A 21,946-nucleotide genomic window follows, 5' to 3' on the forward strand; every position below is an offset into this window, starting at 1 on the left:
AAAAGCTCAACAGGTCTGGCAGCATCTGTGGAGAGAAATCAGTGTTAATGTTTCGGCTTGAGTGACTCTTCCTCAGAATGAGTTTTTCCAGCAATTTCTGTCTTTGTATTCTGATTATAAATTTTGTTTCATAATGCCCTTTGTAAACAAGTTGAATTTTTAAAATCATATTAAAGGCAATAGTTAAAGACAAATAAAAATGTCTCAGCTGGTCAGGCAGCACTGAGCTAAACAATCAGCCATAATCTAACTGAATGGCAGAGCAAGCTCGATGGGCTTGTATGGGCCTATTCCTGTTCCTATGTGTGGAGAGATACAGAATTAAGATTGAAATTGAAAGCATTTGCACCAGGATATGTTTTGTTAATCTGAAACGCTGACTCCATTTCTTTCTACAGATTTTGTCTGACCTGTTGAGTATTTCCATCAATTTTACATTTATCAATATTTCAGGGGTACACCATCCACATTAATTTCCATATCTGAACAAAAGTTATTGTTGTGCCTGTCACGGTTAAATAGTTGCGGTGTGAAACTGAACAGAGAGAGTTTAAGGACTTTGGGCATTGTAAGTGTGCAAGAGTGAGGTAAGGCTAAGAATGTAACATCCCAATTATACCTGATAAGAAATGTTGGTCCGTGTGTGATAAATGGAACACTGCATGAAGCTTGCAGTTCACTTGTTAGGACAAAGCATTCACTGACCTTGATTATATTTGCAGAGTAATTAAAGTTCTTTCTGCACTGCAATCTCAGGACAGAAATGTCTGTGATGGCCATCTTCTCTCCCACTTCCTCCTCACTGTCTCCTGCCCATCCTCTGCCAGCAGAGAAAATTTGGAGCATACTCTCTGCATTGTTGCAATATTTGCACTCTGCTGACACAATCTTTAGCAAAGAATTTGAGAACTTTCTGTAGTTAGAATGCACACATCTCACCCCCATACACACTTTTAAGAGATCCAGCTGAGTTTTAAATGGTGATAGTCTTGTACAGCCTTGGATACCTTTTGAGGCAGAACATAGTACTGAGGCCTACTTAGTACTGAGGCCTACTTAGTACTGAGCGACATTGTACTCTCATTGTAATGAGCAGACAGCTTGCTTGTTTCAATGAGTGACCAAGAGTTAATCATTTGCACATTCCCCGGTATCTGCATGCATTTCCTCCAAGTGCTCCAGTTTCCTCGTACAGTCCAAAGGTGTGCAGGTTAGGTGGACTGGCCATGCTAAATTGCCCAGAGTGTCCAGGGATGTGCAGGCCAGGTGGGTTAGCCATGGGAAATGCAGGGTTACAGGGATAGGGTTGGGGGGGTTAATTCTGGATGGGATGTGCTTTGGAGGATCAGCGAGGACTTGATGGGTCAAATGCCTGCTTACTCAATGTAGGGATTCTGCATTAAAATCCCTAAGTCTGTTATTTATCTTTCTCCAATTTTTCCCTTTATGTTAAATACTATCCAATTTATTCAAAAGGAAGATTTTCTTAAATTTACAGTCTCTAATTACTACCTTATAATATTTAGAATGAGTGAGATAAATCTTTATCAACTAGCATAATGAAATATTAATTTATTTTGGACTTTACTAGGATAGATTTTTAATCACAGAAAAGATTTGATTATTTAGTATCACTGAATATGTATGAATATCAATTGATCTATCTGTCAAATGCAGTGATGATAAAATGTGTTATTTCTAATGGCAGAGGGTAATATTAGCAATTCTAGTCAATCAGCTCTATCTGAGGCCAGACCCAGAATCATATGTAGATTTCCAAATAGGACAAGAGAACTCTGAGATTTTCCAGGAAAGCAAACATCTTCCAGTTGCTGGGTATCTTTGAATAACCTTAGTGTACTCCAACTCAACACCCTCAGGTATATTTGACCAGAAAGGAGCTTTAGGTTTTAAAACCCAAATGGTAGCTCAGTGGTTAGCACTCTTGTCTCGCATTCACAGGGACCTGGGATCAATTCCAGCCTCAGACAACTGTCTGTGTGGACTTTGCACATTCTCCCCGGAACTGCGTGGGTTTCCTCTGGGTGCTCCAGGTTCTTCCCAAAGTCCAAAGATGTGCAGGTTAGGTGAATTGGCCATGCTAAATTGCCCACAGTGTCCAGGGCTATGCAGGCTAGGTGGATTAGATTAGACTAGATTCCCTAGCAGGGTTACAAGGATAAGGTAGTAAGTGGGTTTGGGTGGGACGCTCTTTGGAGGGTTGGTGTGCTCTCAATGGGCTAAAAGGCCCGCTTCCACACTCTAGGGATTCCATGATTCTACTCTATGAATCCATAGTAACATTTAAAAGGCATTTGGTTGGGCATATGAACAGGAAGAGTTTAGAGTGCTGAGTGCTGGCAAATGGGGTTAGACTAAATTAGGATATCTGGTTGGCATGGATGATTTGGACAGAAGGGTGTGTTTCCGTGTTGTCCAACTCTATAAAAAAGACATTGGAGGGTTGAACTTCTGCAGTATATCGCTTTGGTCAACTGCCAGAACTCCAGGAAGACTGTAAGTGCCATCCATGTCTGTGTTCAAGGATTTTGTGGATCTACTGCCAAAGTTTACATAGATTTTCATGAAAGGTCCCCTTACAGTGATTCCTTTCTGATTACATCTTTATGAAGTATGGGTGAGGAAATCAGAGCTATGGTGTGGTAGATTTGTCTACAATTCAGGCTTCTGGTGAACACTGCTCCTTCCCCATTCTCCCTCACTGTGAGCTCAGACATTCAGAATTACTCTTATTAAGTGAGCTATTTCATCACCTTTCTATTATGTTTCTTTAATCCCACAGTACATCACAGCAAATTCTCATCCCTGAAGAAAAGCACCTTGGTGAATGCCACCAAATGGCAGTACTATGGCACGCCCAACGTTTCAGGGGATCTGACTCTGGTTTGGAACACATCATTGATCTCAGCAACCTCTGTAAATATTGAAGTCTGGGGATATCAAGAAACAGGTAAGTTGCATTTCTGTGTGAATACAGGCAGCTTTGAGGGAATGTACAAGACATTGTGATGTTTGCAAGCAATTAGACAACTGCACCGCTTTTATTCCCACTTTTGTCCAAAGTCTTTGCAAGAACTACATTGAACTTACATTACAGAAAAAGATCTTTTGGCACACTTCCTTTATTCTGGCGTTAATGTTCCACTCAAGTCTCCTCCCACTCTATTTCATTTCACCCTAACAATGTATTACTTTCTCCTTTGGATGTTTAGCTTCTCTATAAGTACATCTATGTTTTTCACTTTAACTACTCTCTGTGGTACAGAGTTCCACAATTTAACCATTTTCCAGGTAATGAAGTTTCTTTTCAATTTGGATCTTATACTCATGTCTCCCAGTTTTGAATTCCCTTGTTGATGATGTAAATTGAATGACTGATTCCTAGAGATGGCACCAGAATGTAACTCAAGAAATCCTGTTTGATGACAGAATAGAAATATAATTAAGTGCAAATATATTGAAATATAATTAAGTGGCCTCCCTGGGTCCTGTGATCTGTTTTTTGTTTCAGTTCCTGTCCCATAGCTGTCCTTTTCCATGCCCCACAGCCCTGCAGGAGCACTCCTGATGACTTGGATGGTTGGGCCCATCAGCTGTATAAAACAAAAGAGTTGCTTAGAAAGAAAAGTCTGTCATGTTGACCCTTTGCACATGTGCAAGAGCACATGGCCTACTGGGAAATGGTTTCTCACCAGAGTCTGAAACAAGGTCAGGTTGTGTTCCATAACTCATCATTTAGCTTGGTCGTTGGTACTCTGTACCAAATCTCATTTACTCACCTTTTGCCCATATCTAGCTCAGTCACAAAGCTGAAATAATTCACCATCCAAAGCCAATTTCCACGACAGGGTTAAGCCAATCTTGTTATTCTTAATTTCTTTCCTTTAAATCCTTCACAGTTTCATTCCCCCCTATGCAGGACAATGCCTTCACCTTTAGACAATCCAAATTTGTGATTCTTTGACACTGGTCTTTCAGGCAACTCTCAACCCCTGATTCAAATCTCTGGATTTCTGGTTCTAAACCTCTACAGCATTTAAGAGCATCTTGAGTCCAATTCCTTGACCAAACTTTCCTCTCCTAATCTTAGCATTTCATCTCTCCATTTTCCATCCATCCACCGATGGGATGTCATAGAGCCATAGAGTCATAGAGATGTACTGCACGGAAACAGACCCTTCGGTCCAACCCGTCCATGCCGATCAGATATCCCAATCCAATCTAGTCCCCCCTGCCAGCACCTGGCCCATACCCCCCCAAACATTTCCTATTCATATACCAAACTATATGCCTTTTAAATGTTGCAATTGAACTAGCCTCCACCACTTCCTCTGGCAGCTCATTCCATACACGTACCACCCTCTGAGTGAAAAAGTTGCCTCTTAGGTCTCTTTTATATCTTTCCCCTCTCACCCTAAACCTATGCACTCTAGTTCTGGACTCCCCTATGCCAGGGAAAAGACTTTTTTTATCCTACCCATGTCCCTCGTGATTTTATAAACTTCTGTAAGGTCACCACTCAGCCTCCGACGCTCCAGGGAGAGCCTATTCAACCTCTCCTTATAGCTTAAGTCCTCCAACCCTGACAATATCCTTGTTGATCTTTTCTGAGCCCTTTCAAGTTTTGCAACATCTTTCTGCTAGGAAGGAGACCAGAATTGCCTGCAATATTCCAACAGTGGCCTAACCAATGTCCTGTAAAGCCGTAACATGACCTCCCAACCCCTGTATTCAATACTCTGACTAAAGGAAAGCATACCAAATGCCTTCTTCACTATCCTACCTACCTGCGACTCTACTTTTAAAGAGCTATGGACCTGTACTCTAAGGTATCTTTGTTCAGGAACACTTCCTAGGATCTTACTTTTAAATGTATAACTCCTACTAAGATTTGCTTTCCCAAATTAAACTTCATCTGCTACTTCTCAGCCCATTGGCCCAACTGATCAAGATCCTGTTGTAATCTGAGGTAACCTTCTTTGCTGTCCACTACAATTTTGGTGTCATCAGCCAACTTACTAACTATATCTCTTATGTTCATATCTAAATCATTTATGTAAATGATGAAAAATAGTGGACCCAGCACCAATGCTTGTGGCACTCCACCGGTCACAGGCTCCAGTCTGAAAAACAACCCTCCACCACCACCCTCTGTCTTCTACATTTGAGCCAGTTCTGTATCCAAATGGCGAGTTCTTCCTGTATTCCACGAGATCTAATCTTGCTCGCCAGTCTCCCATGGGAAACCTTGTCGAACACCTTACTGAAGTCCATATGGATCACATCTACTGCTCTGCCCTCATCAATCTTCTTTGTTAGTCCTTCAAAAAACTCAACCAACTTTGTGAGACATGATTTCCCATGCATAAAGCCATGTTGACTATCCCTAAAACAGTCCTTGCCTTTCCAAATACATGTACATTCTGTCCCTCAGGATTCTCTCCAACAACTTGCCCACCACCGAGGTCAGGCTTACTGGTCTATAGTTCCCTGGCTTGTCCTTACCACCCTTCTTAAACAGTGGCACCACGTTAGCCAACCTCCAGTCTTCTGGCACCTCACCTGTGACTATTGATGATACAAATATCTCAGCAAAGGGCCCACAGAGTTCTCAGGTACACCTGATCAGGTCGTGAGGATTTAACCACTTTTAAGCATTTCAAGACATCCAGCACTTCCTCCTCTGTAATATGGACGTTTTTCAAGATGTCACCATCTATGTCCTACATTCTGGATCTTCCATGTCCTCTTCCACAGTAAATACTGATGCAAAATACTCGTTTAGTATTGGAATGTTTTCACGTTCAAGTAAATAGCTGATTATATGTTCTCAGCTACACTTGGCAATCTTGGTGTTATATAACGTACCTTGTCACTTCCAACTGGGTTTCCCAGTTTAACACAAAAGTACCAATTTGTGCTGGCATCTTGATTGAGTTGTGTAGTCCCATGAGCTTGTGTAATCGAAAAAGCTACTCAACAACAAATGATATCAGGAGGCCACAGGGATAACTGTATGAGATGCCTGTGTTGGAGTGGAGCTTCACTAGAGATAACAGCAAGACAACAGATAGAAATGAATGGCCACTATCACCCTCTTATTGTACCATGATGGCTTTCCCCATCCAAGCAAAACCGGGTGTCCTGCATTCTGGGTTCACTCTGAAGTTTATCAGTTTAGTTTGGATGAGGGACGCCATCATCATTTAATAGGAAGTTGACAGTGGCCATTCACTTCCATTAGCCACAAATTAAGTTTTGATCTTTTCTTTTGTTTGGTTTGAGGTGTGTAGAGTGGGAAACAAGTAACTCCATAGTCTTTGGTGTTGGCCCATCCACATTTAATTAGGTATTTGACCGATTCCTGCCACTCTCTGTAGCCTAAATACCAATTGTCACATGCTGCAATGTGCAGCCAGTAATCCACCAATTGTTGGTGCTCCTAGTGTTGGCCTTTTGAGCTGCAGCTTTCAGTGAGTTGTTGTCACACATGGAAGTAAGTCTTTGTGGTTTGAATTTTATTCCCAGAACCAGGAAAGTTATGGATTTGTAAACTTTACATGACAAAATACTTTAAACGATAAATGTACATAAATTTAATAAAGGTAATTGAAACTAAACAATTGACTAATTCTCCTATCAGGTACACCATACTCAGAATCCTGGGAAGGAAAATGGACTTACCTCTATTCACTTGAAAAAGCTGCACCAAACAGCGGGACTTTCAAATTCACCCCTCAGCCTGCTAAAAAACCCTATTCTGAATGGGAGATTGGAATGCTGCGACTAACCGCTGCGATTCAAAGCGATGGGGCAGCGTGAGTACATTCATCTGTTTTTGGATATCTATGCCGGGTGTATAATCAGAGACTCTTTGGTGGATTTCCAATCTAAGACTTGGTATTAAATTAGCATTTCTGTTCAGCACGTTACTCATTCCTAGTATAAGGTTAAAAGCAACATAATTTCTCACCATTCTGACCTGGAATCGGTTCCTAATTCTGCCCATATTGGGAACCAAACATAGGGGCTGCAACTGTGCACACCGTCAACATCAGCATCAGCAGCTTGACGTTGTGGGGAGTGAGAGATGTTCCCAGCAATAGATAACCCATTCCACCTAAGGGGTGGGGTCTTCGTTACTGATCATCACTAAGTGGTCTGGTGTCATGTGTGAAGCTTCACATCTCTTTCTAGTTTGGTCAGAAAGCGGAGACATGAAAAAACTTTGCTGAAATTGTGTCCACTGCGCCTCAGTTGGTAGTGCTTCCAGTTCTAAGTCAGAAGGTTATGGGTTCAGGTTCCAGGGACATAGGCACACAATTCATTGAGCAGACAATTCATTGCTGAATGGAAGGGGTGTTGCATTGTTGGTTGAGACATAATTGATTTTAGGAGGAGGGCCCTATTCTCAGAAAAGAACACGGGTGTTCCCTACCTTTCTGCACTGACCACCATTCTTGCTGAAGAGAGACAATGAAGGGAGCTGGTGTATAAGCAATCAAAATATGATCGTGCTGCCATCATGACACGCAGCCAGAACATGTCAGTGAGATAGAATAGGTTGAGTTGTACTCTACATCCAGTCAGCTTTTAGATTAGATTACTTACAGTGCGGAAACAGGCCATTCAGCCCAACAAGTCCACACCAACCCGCCGAAACACAACCCACCCAGACCCATTCCCTTGCATTTACCCCTTCACCTAACACTATGGGCAATTTAGCATGGCCAATTCACCTGACCTGCACATCTTTGGACTGTGGGAGGAAACCGGAGCACCCGGAGGAAACCCACGCAGACACAGGGAGAATGTGCAGACTCCACACAGAGAGTCACCTGAGGCGGGAATTGATCCCAGGTCTCTGGCGCTGTGAGGCAGCAGTGCTAACCACTGTACCGCCCACTAGCTTTTGTTGACTCATTGAGCACCTTTGACCAACTTTTATTGTTAATTAATTCATGAGATGCGGGCAATGCTGGCTAGGAGAGCATTTATTCCCTGTCTATAAGTGGAGTTAAGACTTAACCGTGTTGCTAGGGGTCTGGTGTCATATGTAGGCTAGACCACGTAAGGATTGCAAATTTCCTTCTCAAAAGGACAATAGTAAACCAGATGGGTTTTCACAACAAAAAGCAAATGGCTACATGGTTGCCATTAGGTTCGCTTTGTATTCCATATTTTTATTGAACTCACCATCTGTCACGATGGGATTCAAACCCACTTCCCCAGAACATTAGCTTTTGCATTAACGTGTACCTTGATGAGCAAGAGCATAGAGGCAACATAAATGTCCTTGGTCTTTTTACTAGGCATTGCCAGTAGGTTTCCTGTTAGATTTGAAAGATTTATAAAGTGAAGAACTGACCTTGACTTTTGCGTCTATTTTGATTCAGTAATGTCAGAGCACTATGGAGTCCAAGCCATGCCCTAGCTTGGCACCTGGAAGAAAAGTTCAGAGAAGACTCGGCTGCCTGGGCATACCAGAAATGCTTGGCCTGGCACAAAACTGAAGAGACACTACCAAACTTCCTGTTGGAGATTGCAGATTGCCCTTGCACCCTGGCACAGTCACGGGCAGATTCAGGACGATTTCATGTAAGCATAATATTTTGTTGGAAAAGGAACTGAATTTTCATATAAAGTGGACAGCTTTTTAAAAAAATGCTCACCCTGCCAATAATTTCCTAAAATCCTCTGCTCAAATGTAGAACCTTGTTGCTTGCAGTGCAACCTCATTGGTGCCAGTCAGCTTCTGTACGTAGTTCAAGTGGCTCAATCTTTATGTGTGAGTCCCAACAGTTGGAAAGTTAAACTCCACTGATGGAAGAACAGTTATTTCATTGAAACCCCATTGCAGTCTAATTGGGTGAACCCACCTGTGATGTGGAGTTTATCACAGCTACAGCTAACTCTGCCCTTACCTGGTGCTGACGTGCCTGAACATTTGGGCTGTGATTGGGACTGGGAGCCCTGATTTCTCCTTACTAAGGAACTCAGATAACTGCTGGCCCAGATAAGAACCGAGTCCCCTGCAAAGCCAGTGGGACTGAGCCTGAGGGTTTCCAGAGTCAGTGGCTCAGTATTGCCTGCTAAACAATCGGGGTAGTCTTCAATCAACCTACTTCAGCATTTTGTTCTCCAGCTCAGTCAGAAATAGATTACTCAGTCATTTGTTTCATTATTGTTATTGGATCATGTTCAATGTGAGGTAGTTGCTTCATTAGAACAATCACGACACTTCACAGCTGGTTGAGCTCTGGGATGGTTACTAGTGAACTGCATTGGTAATGTGTGCATCTTAATTCGGTAATCTCTAAACATCTCACCATATACATGCTTGAGACCTGTGGCCACTGCTAATATACCCGAGGTTCTCCAATACCAGGCAGTGAGAGAGAATTCACTCCATTATTGGCAGATAGAAATTTCAGCTTGCGACTCTGTGTGATAAGGTTAGGGTTGGGGTTAGGGTTAGGATGAGGGTTAGGGCAGCATGTTTGTCACAGACATAGATTGATTGGGGTAGAATATGGTGTATCTTGTGAACTACAGTTCAGTAAGCAATGATCCTTCCATTGTGCTGTCTGGTCTGGATATGCTGCTCCGTGTATCTCTTCCAATGACTATTTTATTTAATCATGTAGCTATCCTGATTTATTGATGAATTGGGGCTGCACAGAGATATAACCAGTAAGTTTCTAGACTTACCGGTGTAAGAGCTTTGCATGTTTATACAGATAGATTTAACTACATACAAAAAGTCAATAGCTAATGTAAACATTAGTTCCCGAGAGACAGAGGTAGGAGAAGTGAACAGGATGATAAAGGAAATAGCGGAGACTTTGAGCAAATATTTTGTTTGCCTTCACTAGAGAAGTCACAAATTATACACCAAAAATAGTTGAAATTAGGAAGTGTAACACTGCCATTCAACAAATGAGGAAAAGGGGAAATAGAGAATTAAAGACCATCAGCCTGATATTAATAGTCAGGAAAAAGCTGGAATCTATGATCATGAATATGTTAACAATATTCTTAAAAACTAAGTTAACATAGTTCTATGAAAGGGTGATCATGTTTGACAAACTCAGTTGAATTTCTTGCAGATGTAACTAGTAGAGTTGACAAAGGGGAACAAGTAGATGTAAAGAAGTTGGATTTCTAAAATGCAATTAAAATGTTGATACAAAAGATAAGGACTTATAGAGGTGGAGTAATTTATTCACATGTTTGACTGACAAGAAATAAAGAGTTGGGTTAATTGGGATACTCTCCAGTCAGCAGGCTTGACTTCCTGGATTGCTGTAAGGATCAGTGTAAGGTCTCAGTTATTTACAATCTATAGTAATGGCTTAGACAGAGAGATTGAGAATAATGTATCTAAGTTTGCTAATGATAAATCTAGGTGGGCATGTATATTGTAAGAAGGGTATAAAGATTCTGCAAAGAGATATAGACAGCTTAAATGAATGAGCAACAAAAAAGAAATAGAAGCAAGACTTGTATTTATATCTCACTTTTCAAGTAAACCAGATATTTCACAGCCAACGAAGGACAATGAGGTGTGGTTATTGATATAGTACAGGAAACAAAATGGCATGTAGAGCACAATATATGGGGGAAGGTTATTCATGTTGGTACCAAGAATAGAAAAGCATTTTTTTTTTAAGATCACATCCCCTACAGTGTGGAAACAGGCTCTTTGGCCCAACAAGTCCACACAGACCCTCCGAAGAGCAACCCACCTAGACCCATTCCCCTACATTTACCCCTGACTAATCCAGCGAATACTATAGGCAATTTAACACGGCCAATTCACCAAATCTGCACTTCTTTGGAATGGGGGAGGAAACCAAAGCAAACCCACTGGGAGAATGTGCAAACTCCACGTAAACAGTTGCTTGAGGCAGAAATTGAACTTGGGTCCCTGGCACTGTGAGGCAGCAGTGCTAACCACTGAGCACCGTGCTGCCAGAAATTGAGCTGCAGTGAGCCTGATGTGATTTGAAGACACCACCTTCTGATGTGGAGTCAGACATTCTGCTGCTGCGCCAAAAGCCCACAGCCAACTGCTCCGTGCTAATGTGTGAAATTTCTAAACGTTGATGCTCAGAGAGATGTCGGTGTACTCATACATGGAACAGAGAAAATTAACATGCAGACAGTGAGTTATTGGGAAGGTAAATTGCAATTTGGCCCTTATTACAAGGAGATTAGTGTACAAGAATAAGGAAGTCTTACTACAATTGTACCTGGCTTTCATGAGACCCCACTTGGAACACTGTTCAGTTTTAGTCTTCATATCTCAACTAGAAGAGACATGCATTGGACCTGTTGCTATGGTTCAATAGATTGGTCTGGAGTTTAGAAGAGTGAAAGATGACCTTAGTGAAGGTTGATAGGCTAGAGACCAAGGGGATGGTTTTCCCAGGTTGAAAACTATACAACTGGCATTATGGTATAAGGATAAGGGACAAACTATTTTGGAATGGGACGAGGAGAAATTTCTTCCCTTGTGAATCTTTGGGATTCTGTATCCTGGAGAGTTGTGAATGCTTCATTCTTGAATATACTATAGCCTGAAATAGACAGATCTTTGGAGCCTCAGAATCAAGGCACCAGACATTAAGCAGGACTGTAGAGTTGAGGCAGAAGATCAGCCATAATTATATTAAATGGCGGAGAAGGTTCGAATGCTCTACTGCTTTTGTTTCTTCTATCATATAATGAAGTCAGGCTGGAAGAAAAACAAGGAGTTTTCGAATAACGGTAAACATGTTTATATTTTTTTCTTGTGAGACAACTAAGATGACATTTAAAGGAAATCATCTCCTCTCAGCTTTCTTTCCTCTTCACAAGCAGGATGTCACTAGTGGTGCTTGTGCGCACTGCAAAGGCACTCATTCAATTCCACTGGGGGAGTATGAATTGAAAAAGAAAGACTTTAAAGATGTTTGAAGCTGGACTGACTGAAAGATCTCATTTCTAATACAGACAGACTATGGGTGTGACATTGAGAAGGGGAGTAAATGTACCTATCACCCAGGAGCTGCACACTGTGTTCGAGCTATCCAAGCAAGGTAAGTGATAAGTCAAGTCTCCTGTTCCATCCAAACAATGAAACTTAGAAAATAGGAAGAAGAGTAGGCCATTTGGCCCATCAAGCCTGCTCCAACATTCAGTATGATCATGGTTAATTCTTGACCTCATGCCACACTCCTACTCTATCTACCTACCCCTTGACACCTTTAGTGTTTAGAAATCTATTTCAATAATTAGTAACTTGGTTTCCACAGCTTTTTGTGGTACAGAATACCACAGGGTCACCGACCTTTAACCAAAGAAGTTTCTTCTCATGTCAATCCCCTATCCTGAGACTGTGACTCTTTTGTGTGGAGCTCCTAACCAGGGAAAACATTATTCCTGCAGCCCTGTCAGAATTTTATACATTTCAATGAGATTCCTTCTCATTTTTCTAATCTCCAGTGCATACAGGCTTGGTCAACTCGACCTCTCCTCAACCAGCACTCTTGCCTTCCCGGAAATTCAGCTGGTGAATTTTCACTGCACTTTTTTAATGGCAAATCTCTTAGGTAAGGAGACCAAAACTGTGCATGGTACTCTGGGTATGATCTCACCAAGGTCCTGTACAGCTGCAGTAAAACATTCTTGTTTCTGTACTCAAACTATCTTACCATTTACCATCCTAATTGCTTGATTGCATACCATGACTGGTGTATGAGATCATCTAGGTCTCTCTGTACATCCCCATTTCCCAAACTATCACCATTTAAATAACACTCTGCCAGTCCTGTTTCACTCATTGAAGTGGACAACATCACATTATTCCACGTTATACTGCATCCGCCACCTCCTTGCCCACTCGTTCAACTTATCTGAATCACCTCAAAGCCTATTTACATCTTCCTCATGTCTCACAATTTTGGAAATTTCCGAAATATTACAGTTGATCAGCCAAATTGATGATATATGCACGCAACCCCTGTATCCGTTCAGTTACCCGCGGTTTACTGCGGCCCTAACATGTTAAAGGGAACAATCCGGAACCAGGGACTGGGGCTGCTGAGAAGGCAAATTTTCCATTTAAATGAATGGGGGGGAGGTCGAGGAGGGGAACTACTGCATTGTGAATAGCCGGGGCCCAAGTACTTTTCCTTGGAGGACCCATTAATCACCACTTTCCATACTGAGATTGACCTGCCTGCCAACCTGTTCTCATTCCATGCTTACTACCAGTCTCATGTGCTTTGATTTGCACACTCACTTCCTCTGTGGGACCTCAACAAAAGTTTTCTGAATGGCCAAATACACCATCCACTCCTTTCCCATTATGTTATCCCATAGTTATATCCTCAAAGAAAATCCCAGCAGTTTGTCAAACATAGTTTCCCTTTCATAAATCCATGTTGACTTTGTCTAATCCCAGTGATATTGCCTAGGAATCCTGTTACCCTCTTCTTTTATAATAGGAATCCTGTTACCACATTCTTTCTACTAGACTCCAGCATTTTCCCTCCTGTTGATGTTTAGCTAATTGGTCTGTAATTCCCTGTTTTCTTTCCCCTTGCTTAATTAAACCGCAGGGTTACATTTGCCACTGTTCAGTTTGCAGCCACTATTCCAGAAGCTATGGAATTTTAGAAGATGACAACCAATGAATCCAATATTTCTGTCGGCTTGACCTTTAGTACCCTGGGATGTAGACTATAAGGCCTTGGGGATTTATCAGCTTTCAGTTCCATTAATTTCCCCAGCACTGTCTTTTTTTGTTTATTAATATTGATGTCCTCATTTCGTCTTTCTCATTATACCCTTGGTCCCCTAACTGGGAAGTTATCTATGCCTTCTTCTGTGAAGACAGAAGCAAAGTAGTTGTTAATTTCTCTGCCACTTTAATTTTCTATATGAGCAATTCTCAGATTTCAGACTGTAAAGAGCTTACATTTGACTTGACCAATTTTCTTCCTTTTTTCAACCTTTTCAATCTTTTACAGTTTGCTTTTATGTTCCTTCTAAATCTACTCTGATACTCTTTTCCTGCCCTCTTATTACATTCCTTGATCCTCCTTTGCTGAAATGTAAACTGTTCCCAAGCTTTAGGTTTGCTACTTTTTCTAGCAAATTTATATGACACATCTTTGGATCTAATACTACCTACCCTTAATTTCTTTTGTTAGCCATGGCTGGACTGATTTTTCTGTTGTGACTCTGTTCAACAGTTACAATTCATTCCTTAAATATTAGCCATTGCTCATTTACCATCATGCCTTTTAATGCAGTTACCCAAACTGTCACAGCAAACTCACCCATCATACCCTCATAATTTCCTTTGTTTATATATAGGACCCTAATTTTAGATTCAACTTCCTCACTTGCCATCCTGATAAAGGACTCTTAACATTTTATGGTCACTCATCCCTAATGGACACCATAAAACAAGATTATTAATTCTTATTCGTAGTTATTCATTGCACAATGTTGAATTTAGGATAGCCTGATCCCTAATTGGTTCTTCCATACTGGCATAAAAAACAATACACACTCCAGGTGTTCATCCACCACAATATTATTGCCAATGTGGTTTCACTGTTGATAAATAAATTAAAGTCCCCGATGATTAGTGAATCGTCCTTGTCACACCTCTAATTTCCTATCCCACCCTGGCTAATTGTACATTTAGATTTTCTGAGTTGATCACCTTTCTCACTATTGAACTGTCATCCTTTACTGCAAGGCAATCCCACCAACCTTTTCCTTTTTTGTTTGTCCTTTTGAAATATTGAATGTCTTTGGATATTCAGTTTCTTGCCTTGGTCAACCTACACCATATCTATGTAATTGCAATCATATTGTATCTGTTTACCACTGTTAATTCATCTTCTTTAATTTGAATGCTCTGTGCATTCAAGTAAGATACCCAGAGAATTGTTTTCTTCACATTTTTACGATGGTCTAGTTGCTGGTAGCCTTTCTTTTCTCTACCTTCTACTTTTGCTTTCTAGTATTCTATCTTTCAATTCTATTTTCATTTGATCTCTTGTGCCTCCCTGGTCTGTTTTCACTCCTGTCACTCTAACTTAACTACCTCCACACTAGCGAATGCCCCTGCATGGATATTTGACCGGGTCCTGCTGGGCTAAAACCCATTCACCTGCAACAGGTCCCATCTTCCCAACAAACAGTCCCAATGCCTTAGAAATCTAAATCCCACCAACCTGCACCATGCATTCACCTGATCCATTCTTCTGTTCCTGATCTCACCAGCATGTGGCACTAGGAATAATCTTGAGATTACTACCTTTGAGGTCTTGCTTTGAAATTTATCTCCTAGCTTCTTATATACTGCTTACAGGATCTCATCACTTTTGTTTAAACCTGAATTGTTGGTACTGATATGAACCATTGCCTCTGGCTGTTACTCCCTTCAGAGTGTGTTGCAGTGACTCAGTAATATTCTGGTCCCTGGTCCTAGGAAGGCAACATTCAATCAAGTGTCACGTCTGTGACTGTAGAAATGTCTATTTCAATAGAATGTACAATAGAATCCCCTATCATTATTGCTCCCCTTCCATCCCAAATATTTCAATTGAAATAAGGCTTATGTGTAAGCCACGTATAGAATCCCTACAGTGTGGGAGCAGGCCATTTGGCCTATCAAATCCACACCGACCCACCGAAGAACATCCCACCCAGACCCAACACTCTACCCTATCCCAGTAACCCTGTATTCCCCATGGCTAATCCACAGAGCCTGCACATTCCTGAACACTGTGGGCAATTTAGCATGGCCAAGTCCACCCTAACCTGCACATCTTTGGACTTAGGGAGGAAAACCAGAGCACCTGGAGGTAACCCCAACAGACAGATTGAGAATGTGCAAACTCGACATAGACAAACTCCACTCACCCAGGTCACTGGTGATATGAGGCAGCAGTGCCACCCATACATGCTAGTATAGAACTTTTCATCATACTGGATTAGTGGTGCTGGAAGAGCACAGCAGTTCAGGCAGCATCCAACTTGCTGCCTGAACTGCTGTGCTCTTCCAGCACCACTAATCCAGTATTTGGTTTTCAGCATCCGCAGTCATTGTTTTTACCTTGTAGAACTTTTCATCAGTCTCTTTGCAATGTGTTGCTGTGAAAACATATTATCATTTCACAGATGAGACACTAGGTGGAGCACCTTCCCTATACAGTATGTGAAGCTCACAGACCGAAAGATATGCACACTGCTGTAGCTTACTCAGGTCTTTATTGCAGCAAGGACGTATTGCAAGGATCAGCTCTGGAGGTACCTCTTGCGTTATGCATGGTTTGGGGAAGGAACAGAATATGATAGGAGTCAAAGCGGGGGAAGGAAAGAGAGGGAAGAAAGGGCTGGATTGAAAGCATAGGCAAGAAAAGGGGAATAATAAGATGAGTGTGAGAGGAAGGGGAGAGAAGAAAGGTGTGAATAAGAGACAAAAAAAAGGAGGCTACCAGCAGAAGGAAGAGATTGAAAGTGTTGTGGAGACAGTGAAGAGAGTGGGGATGGAGAGATTGGGTGGGAGAAGGGCAAATCCAAAGCAACGTTGGCCTCAGTGTGGGGAAAGCGGGGTCAGGACGAGAACTTTGTGAGGGCCCTAAAAGTCTAATAGTTCCTCAACAACTGGGGGATCAGTTTGGCCCCGTTGCTAGCAAGTAATAACACTATAACTTGCTCTGCCTGCTGCCGTTTCCTGGAGGAGAAATTAAATTCAAAGCTGGAAATACTCTCCCAATATTTAGCCCTCAACAAGCGTCACAAAAACAGATTATCTGGTCACTTTCACTTAGCTGCACGTGGGATATTGCTGTACACAAAGTGTTTTCCACATATCATCAATGACAACATTCAAAAGTACTTCATTTCGGTAAAGCACTTTGAAATGTCATGAGGTTATCCAAGCAGTTTATAAAAATACTTTGTTCTTTCTTCTATATTATTCTGGTGTTTCTAATTCCTCTCTGGGGCCTTGGGACTCTGAAGTATGTCCAATCATTTTCGAGCATGCTTCTAAACAGCATATTTCTGGCCGTAAGATCATAATTTGATGGCTGTTGATAACACGTTTTAATTTGGTGTAGCCTTTATTGTTTTATTTGTATTTGTGGTTTTCAACACTATGTCGTAGAGTCCCTGAGCAGTCCCACAATATTTGTACTTTCTATCTCTTTTACCCTCTCTGTTAATCTCTGTCCCTTTGCTTTTTCCTCTCTTCTATCTTCGTCTCTCTCCTTTTCATTGTAAATGCCTTGTTACACTTTTCCAATTCACTCTCTCCCTGGGCAAGGGGCTCCACCTTATGGTCTAGTCGTAAAATTGTCTTGCGGCCTGCTTCATTATACTATCCCCTTAGTGCTTCTATTATTTTGCTGTTCCTTTTTTAGAACCAAATGGGTTGAGTGGTTAAGGGATTTTGGGAGGAAAGGATTTGATTGATCAGCATTTTTGTTGATGCCTGTTGCAGTTCCAGAATGCTGAATTTAACACTGAGACATGAGCAGTGCATATGAACTTGTATTTAAGACAGGAATGTAATCAGAAAGGTTATTGATGCAAAATAGAGTTATAAGAGACACAATGACTGGATTGGAAAGGTAGATATTTCAGGACTATCCTTATCTTTTGTTTAAGTATACAGATAATTTATTAGTTAATTGGTTTACTTTACTCCAACAAGCTGTACATTTTGATGGGGCTGATTGATTTGTTGTTTACTTAATTTTATAGCTTAGTTAAGCTGCTCTGCTAATGCCTATGAAAGAGCTCTGTGCTTGACATCAACAGACCCTTGAACAATAGGCTTTATCGCAGAAAGCATCCTGCTGGTGAGCTTGTGTGCTTAGATTTGCACTTGTTAACCCCTCGCCTCTGGCCAGCGCTGGCTCTTGGTTCAATAATGCATTGATTTAAACTTCTCTTCCTTGTCTTCAAGTCCCTTCACGGCCTCACCATTTCCTTTCTGTTTCGCCTCCTCTATATCTATATCTCCAGGTATCTCTGCTGTTGTCTAATTCTGGCCTCTTGACCATCCATAATCTGCTCTGGCTCAACTTTAGTGGCCATGCCTTCAACTGCCTCAATGAACATGTCTGCCTTTACCTCGCTTCTCTCCTTTGCAATTCTCCTTCAGTGAGCTGTGACTTGACTGACAGCTGTCGTGCTGCTGGGTGGTGAGGTTCTAATTTCAGGTTTCGTTCTAAAAGAGCAAGGTTAACACTCCAGAGCAGTATCCAGAGAATCTCTACAGTGTGGAAGCAGACCATTCATCCCAACAAGTCCCTATCCCTGCATTTCCTATGGCTAACCCACCTACCGTATGGGTAATTTAACATGTCATTTCACCTAACCTGCACACCTTTGGACTGTGGAAACAAACTGGAGCACCCAGACAGAGGGAGAATGTGCAAACTCCACACAGTCACCGAAGGCTGGAGTTGAACCCTGGCGCTGAGGCAGCGGTGCTAACCACTGAGCTACTGTGCCACCCTTTTGGAGAGACTGTCTTTCAGTTGAGACATTAGATCGAGTCTGCTTCCTTGCGTGAATGCGAAATAACCCATTGTACTGTTTTGAAAAAGAGCAGGGAGTTATCACAACATCCTGGCTGACATTTTCCCCTCAGTCAGCATCGCCTTATCCTGCTCATTACTATTGTTGTAGTCTGCATGCAAATTGGCTTCCAGTGGTCCTCCCTCACAATGATGAATACAATGTAAAAATACATCATTAGCTGTATAGCAATTTCAAATGTCCATTGATCATGAAGAATGCTAAATAATGTTTTTTTTTGTAAAGGTACCTCTGACTAAATAATGTTTCATTTGTCCAAATATCTCCTGATGTGGTTTGGTGCCAATCTTTGTCCATTTATGCATCTGCAATGAAACAGGGCTCATTTTGTTCCTTTTAAATGTGTTACGTAATCCAAGTTATTGTTGTTTTGTTATTGACGGATTTTCTTTTCCGCAACATTTTCCCACTGATGGATTATTCTTGCTCCCCAGCCCCAAGTATGGAGCAGGACAGCAGTGCTGCTATGACGCCCAAGGCAGACAGATTCTAACTGGAGACTCTATTGGAGGCAGCACCCCTGACCGAGGGCATGACTGGGGCTCCCCACCATACGAGAAGCCCCCAAGAGTTCCTGGCTTCTCTCACGGACTCTACGACGTGATTAGCTTCTATTACTGCTGCCTGTGGTCAGATAACTGCCAGTATTACTTTCTACATCGACCTTCAAGTGACTGCACAACCTACAGACCTCCAAAAGCCGGTAAGGGAGGACAGCAATGAATCATAGAATCCCTACAGTGCGGAGGCAGGCCATTCAGCACATTGACACCGACCCTGTAAAAAGCATTCCACCCAGACCAACAACCTTACACTGTCACTGTAACCCTACATTTCCCACAGCTAATCCACCCAGCCAATACATTTCTGGACACCATGGGCAATTGCGTGGCCAATGAACCTGACCTGCACATCTTTGGACTGTGGGAGGAAACCGGAGCACCTGGAGGAAATTCACACAGACACGGGGAGAATGTGCAAACTCCACACAGACAGTGGCCTAAGGATGGATGGGTACTTATCCATGCAGTGATGCATGAAGACAATAATGGATAGTCTAAATGGTCTTGAGAATCGCCAAAGAAGTCCAAAACCAGGACTTGTTTGTCAGGCCTATTGTCAATTTAGTCAAACAGCTGAAAATATTATGGACCTCAAAGCATACCATTTTATGACAAATAACCACAGATTTCTTTCTCTATTAACTTCAGTTTGATCCATAAGATTATAAGATGAGCCGTTCAGTCCATCATTTCTGCTCCCCCATTCAATGAGGTCATTCTGATGTACTGGTCCTGGAGTGTGTTCAGAGAAGATTCACACGAATGGTCCTAGGAATGAAAAGCTTAACATATGAGGAATATATGAGGACTCTGGATCTAAACTCAATGGAGTTTAGAAGGATGAGGGGGTATCTAATTGAAACATACAGAATACTGAATGGTCTGGATAGAGTAGATGTTGGGAAGATGTTCCCATTAATAGCAGAGTCCACGATCCAAGGGCACAGCCTTAGAATGGAGTTAAGGAGAAACTTCTTCATCCAGAGAGTGGTGAATCTATGGAATTCATTGCCACACAAGGCTATGGGGGCCAGGTCATTGAGTATATTTAAGACTGAGATAGGTTCTTGAGTATCAAGGGGATCAAGGGTCATGGGGAGAAAACAGGAGAATGGGGTTGAGAAACCGATAAGCCATGATTGAATAGTGGAACAGACTTGATGGGCTGAATGGCCTAATGTCTGTTCCTATGTCTTATGGTCTTTTGGTCTTATGATCTGATAATCCTAAAATCCACTTTCCTGCCATTTCCCCGACTCTTGATCCCCATACTGATTAAAAATCTGTCTCTCTCAGCCTTGTATACACCTAACAATCCAGCCTTAATTGCCTATTCCACATATTCACTGCCAGCTGAGAGAAGAAGTATCCCCTCATTTCTGTCCTAACTGGGACAGTTAGTCTGAGATTATACCTTCTGTCCTTGGCTGTCCCACAAGGGGAGCCAGCCTTTCACTCTCTGCCCTGTCAGTTCTTTAAAGAATTGTACGTCCATCAATAAGGCTGCTGCTCATACTTCTAAACTCCAATGAGTATAGGCTCAACCTACTCAACCTTGCCCCACCAGACAGTTCCTCCATACCTGTTACTAACTTAGTGAAGCATCTCTGAATTGCCTCCATTGTTAGTGTATCTCTCCTGAGATAATGGGACCATAACTGGTTCCTCTTTCACTAGGCTTCTCGTGACCTTTCTCTGTAGTGAGCATTTTGTATAATGACCATCTGATTCACACTTGCCTGGGCAGCAAGTTGAAAAATGCCTTTGATTCTGAGATTGTAATTTCACTGCTGTCCCCAACACCCTGTCTGTTCCTCAAATTACACTGGGTGGGTAATGCATCAGACAGTCTCCCATCCCTTGGGAATGTTGAGGTTACTTAAGATTAGATTAGATTACCTACAGTGTGGAAACAGGCCCTTCGGCCCAACCAGTCCACACCGACCCTCCAAAGAGTAACACTCCCAGAGCCACTTTCCTCTGACTAATGCACCTAACACTTAATGGACCATTTAGCGTGCACCTGACCTGCACATCTTTGGACCGTGGGAGGAAACCGGAGCACCTGGAGGAAACCCACGCAGACACGGGGAGAACGTGCAAACTCTACACAGACAGTCGCCCGAGGGTAGAATCGAACCTGGAACCCCGGTGCTGTGAGGCAGCAGTGCTAATCACTGAGCCACCATGCCTCATTCTGCCTCCACCACTAAAATGTAGGTGGCAAGGGGAGGTGGCTGTTAGGATTAAAGGTGGAAGGAGTAGCGTGGGTATCTCTTTTGTCCCTGAGCCAGTCAGATCCATCTTTCAAACACCCCTTGGGCTTACCTCAAATTTTGGATTCCTGACACTTCTCCATCAGGAATTGATTGTAGTTCCGGCAGTGCCCATTACTCAGCTCTGGTGCTACTGAGCCTACAGAGTGGCTGGACAATCCAGTTGGTTAATAGTTGTCTATGATGGGATTTCCTCTCAAATGGAGATCCATGCATGACCCTGACTCCATTAAAATTGTTTTCAGTGTAATATTACTGTGGGGCAATTGGTTATTGGGTGGGCCTTTTGGCTGGGATTGAGGTCTGGTGGAGCATGAAGGCAGGGGCAGAACTCCTGCTGCTAGCCCCAGCTCCTGACCTGAGCAATGTAAGCCCCGGACAGATCCAGGACTGAAGGATCCCTCTCGGCCATCCCATTCTGAACCCTATAAGAGAGCAGGATTTATGGATTCCTTGTAAAATTCA

General features: G+C 42.3%; 1 protein-coding gene across 5 annotated transcripts in view; it reads left to right on the forward strand.

Annotated features, from left to right (window-relative positions):
* The window catches only part of susd2 (sushi domain containing 2), a 230,121-nt gene that overhangs the window by 137,958 nt on the left and 70,217 nt on the right, over window positions 1-21,946 (forward strand). For all 5 annotated transcript variants that reach the window (XM_072587276.1, XM_072587274.1, XM_072587275.1 and 2 more), the window contains exons 5-9: window positions 2,804-2,971; window positions 6,665-6,839; window positions 8,418-8,619; window positions 12,019-12,104; window positions 19,077-19,345. In XM_072587276.1, the coding sequence (XP_072443377.1) occupies window positions 2,804-2,971; window positions 6,665-6,839; window positions 8,418-8,619; window positions 12,019-12,104; window positions 19,077-19,345 (900 nt within the window). The remainder of the gene's footprint in view (window positions 1-2,803; window positions 2,972-6,664; window positions 6,840-8,417; window positions 8,620-12,018; window positions 12,105-19,076; window positions 19,346-21,946) is intronic.

Source organism: Chiloscyllium punctatum, chromosome 17, assembly GCF_047496795.1.
Source record: "Chiloscyllium punctatum isolate Juve2018m chromosome 17, sChiPun1.3, whole genome shotgun sequence".
Taxonomy (NCBI): Eukaryota; Metazoa; Chordata; class Chondrichthyes; order Orectolobiformes; family Hemiscylliidae; genus Chiloscyllium; species Chiloscyllium punctatum.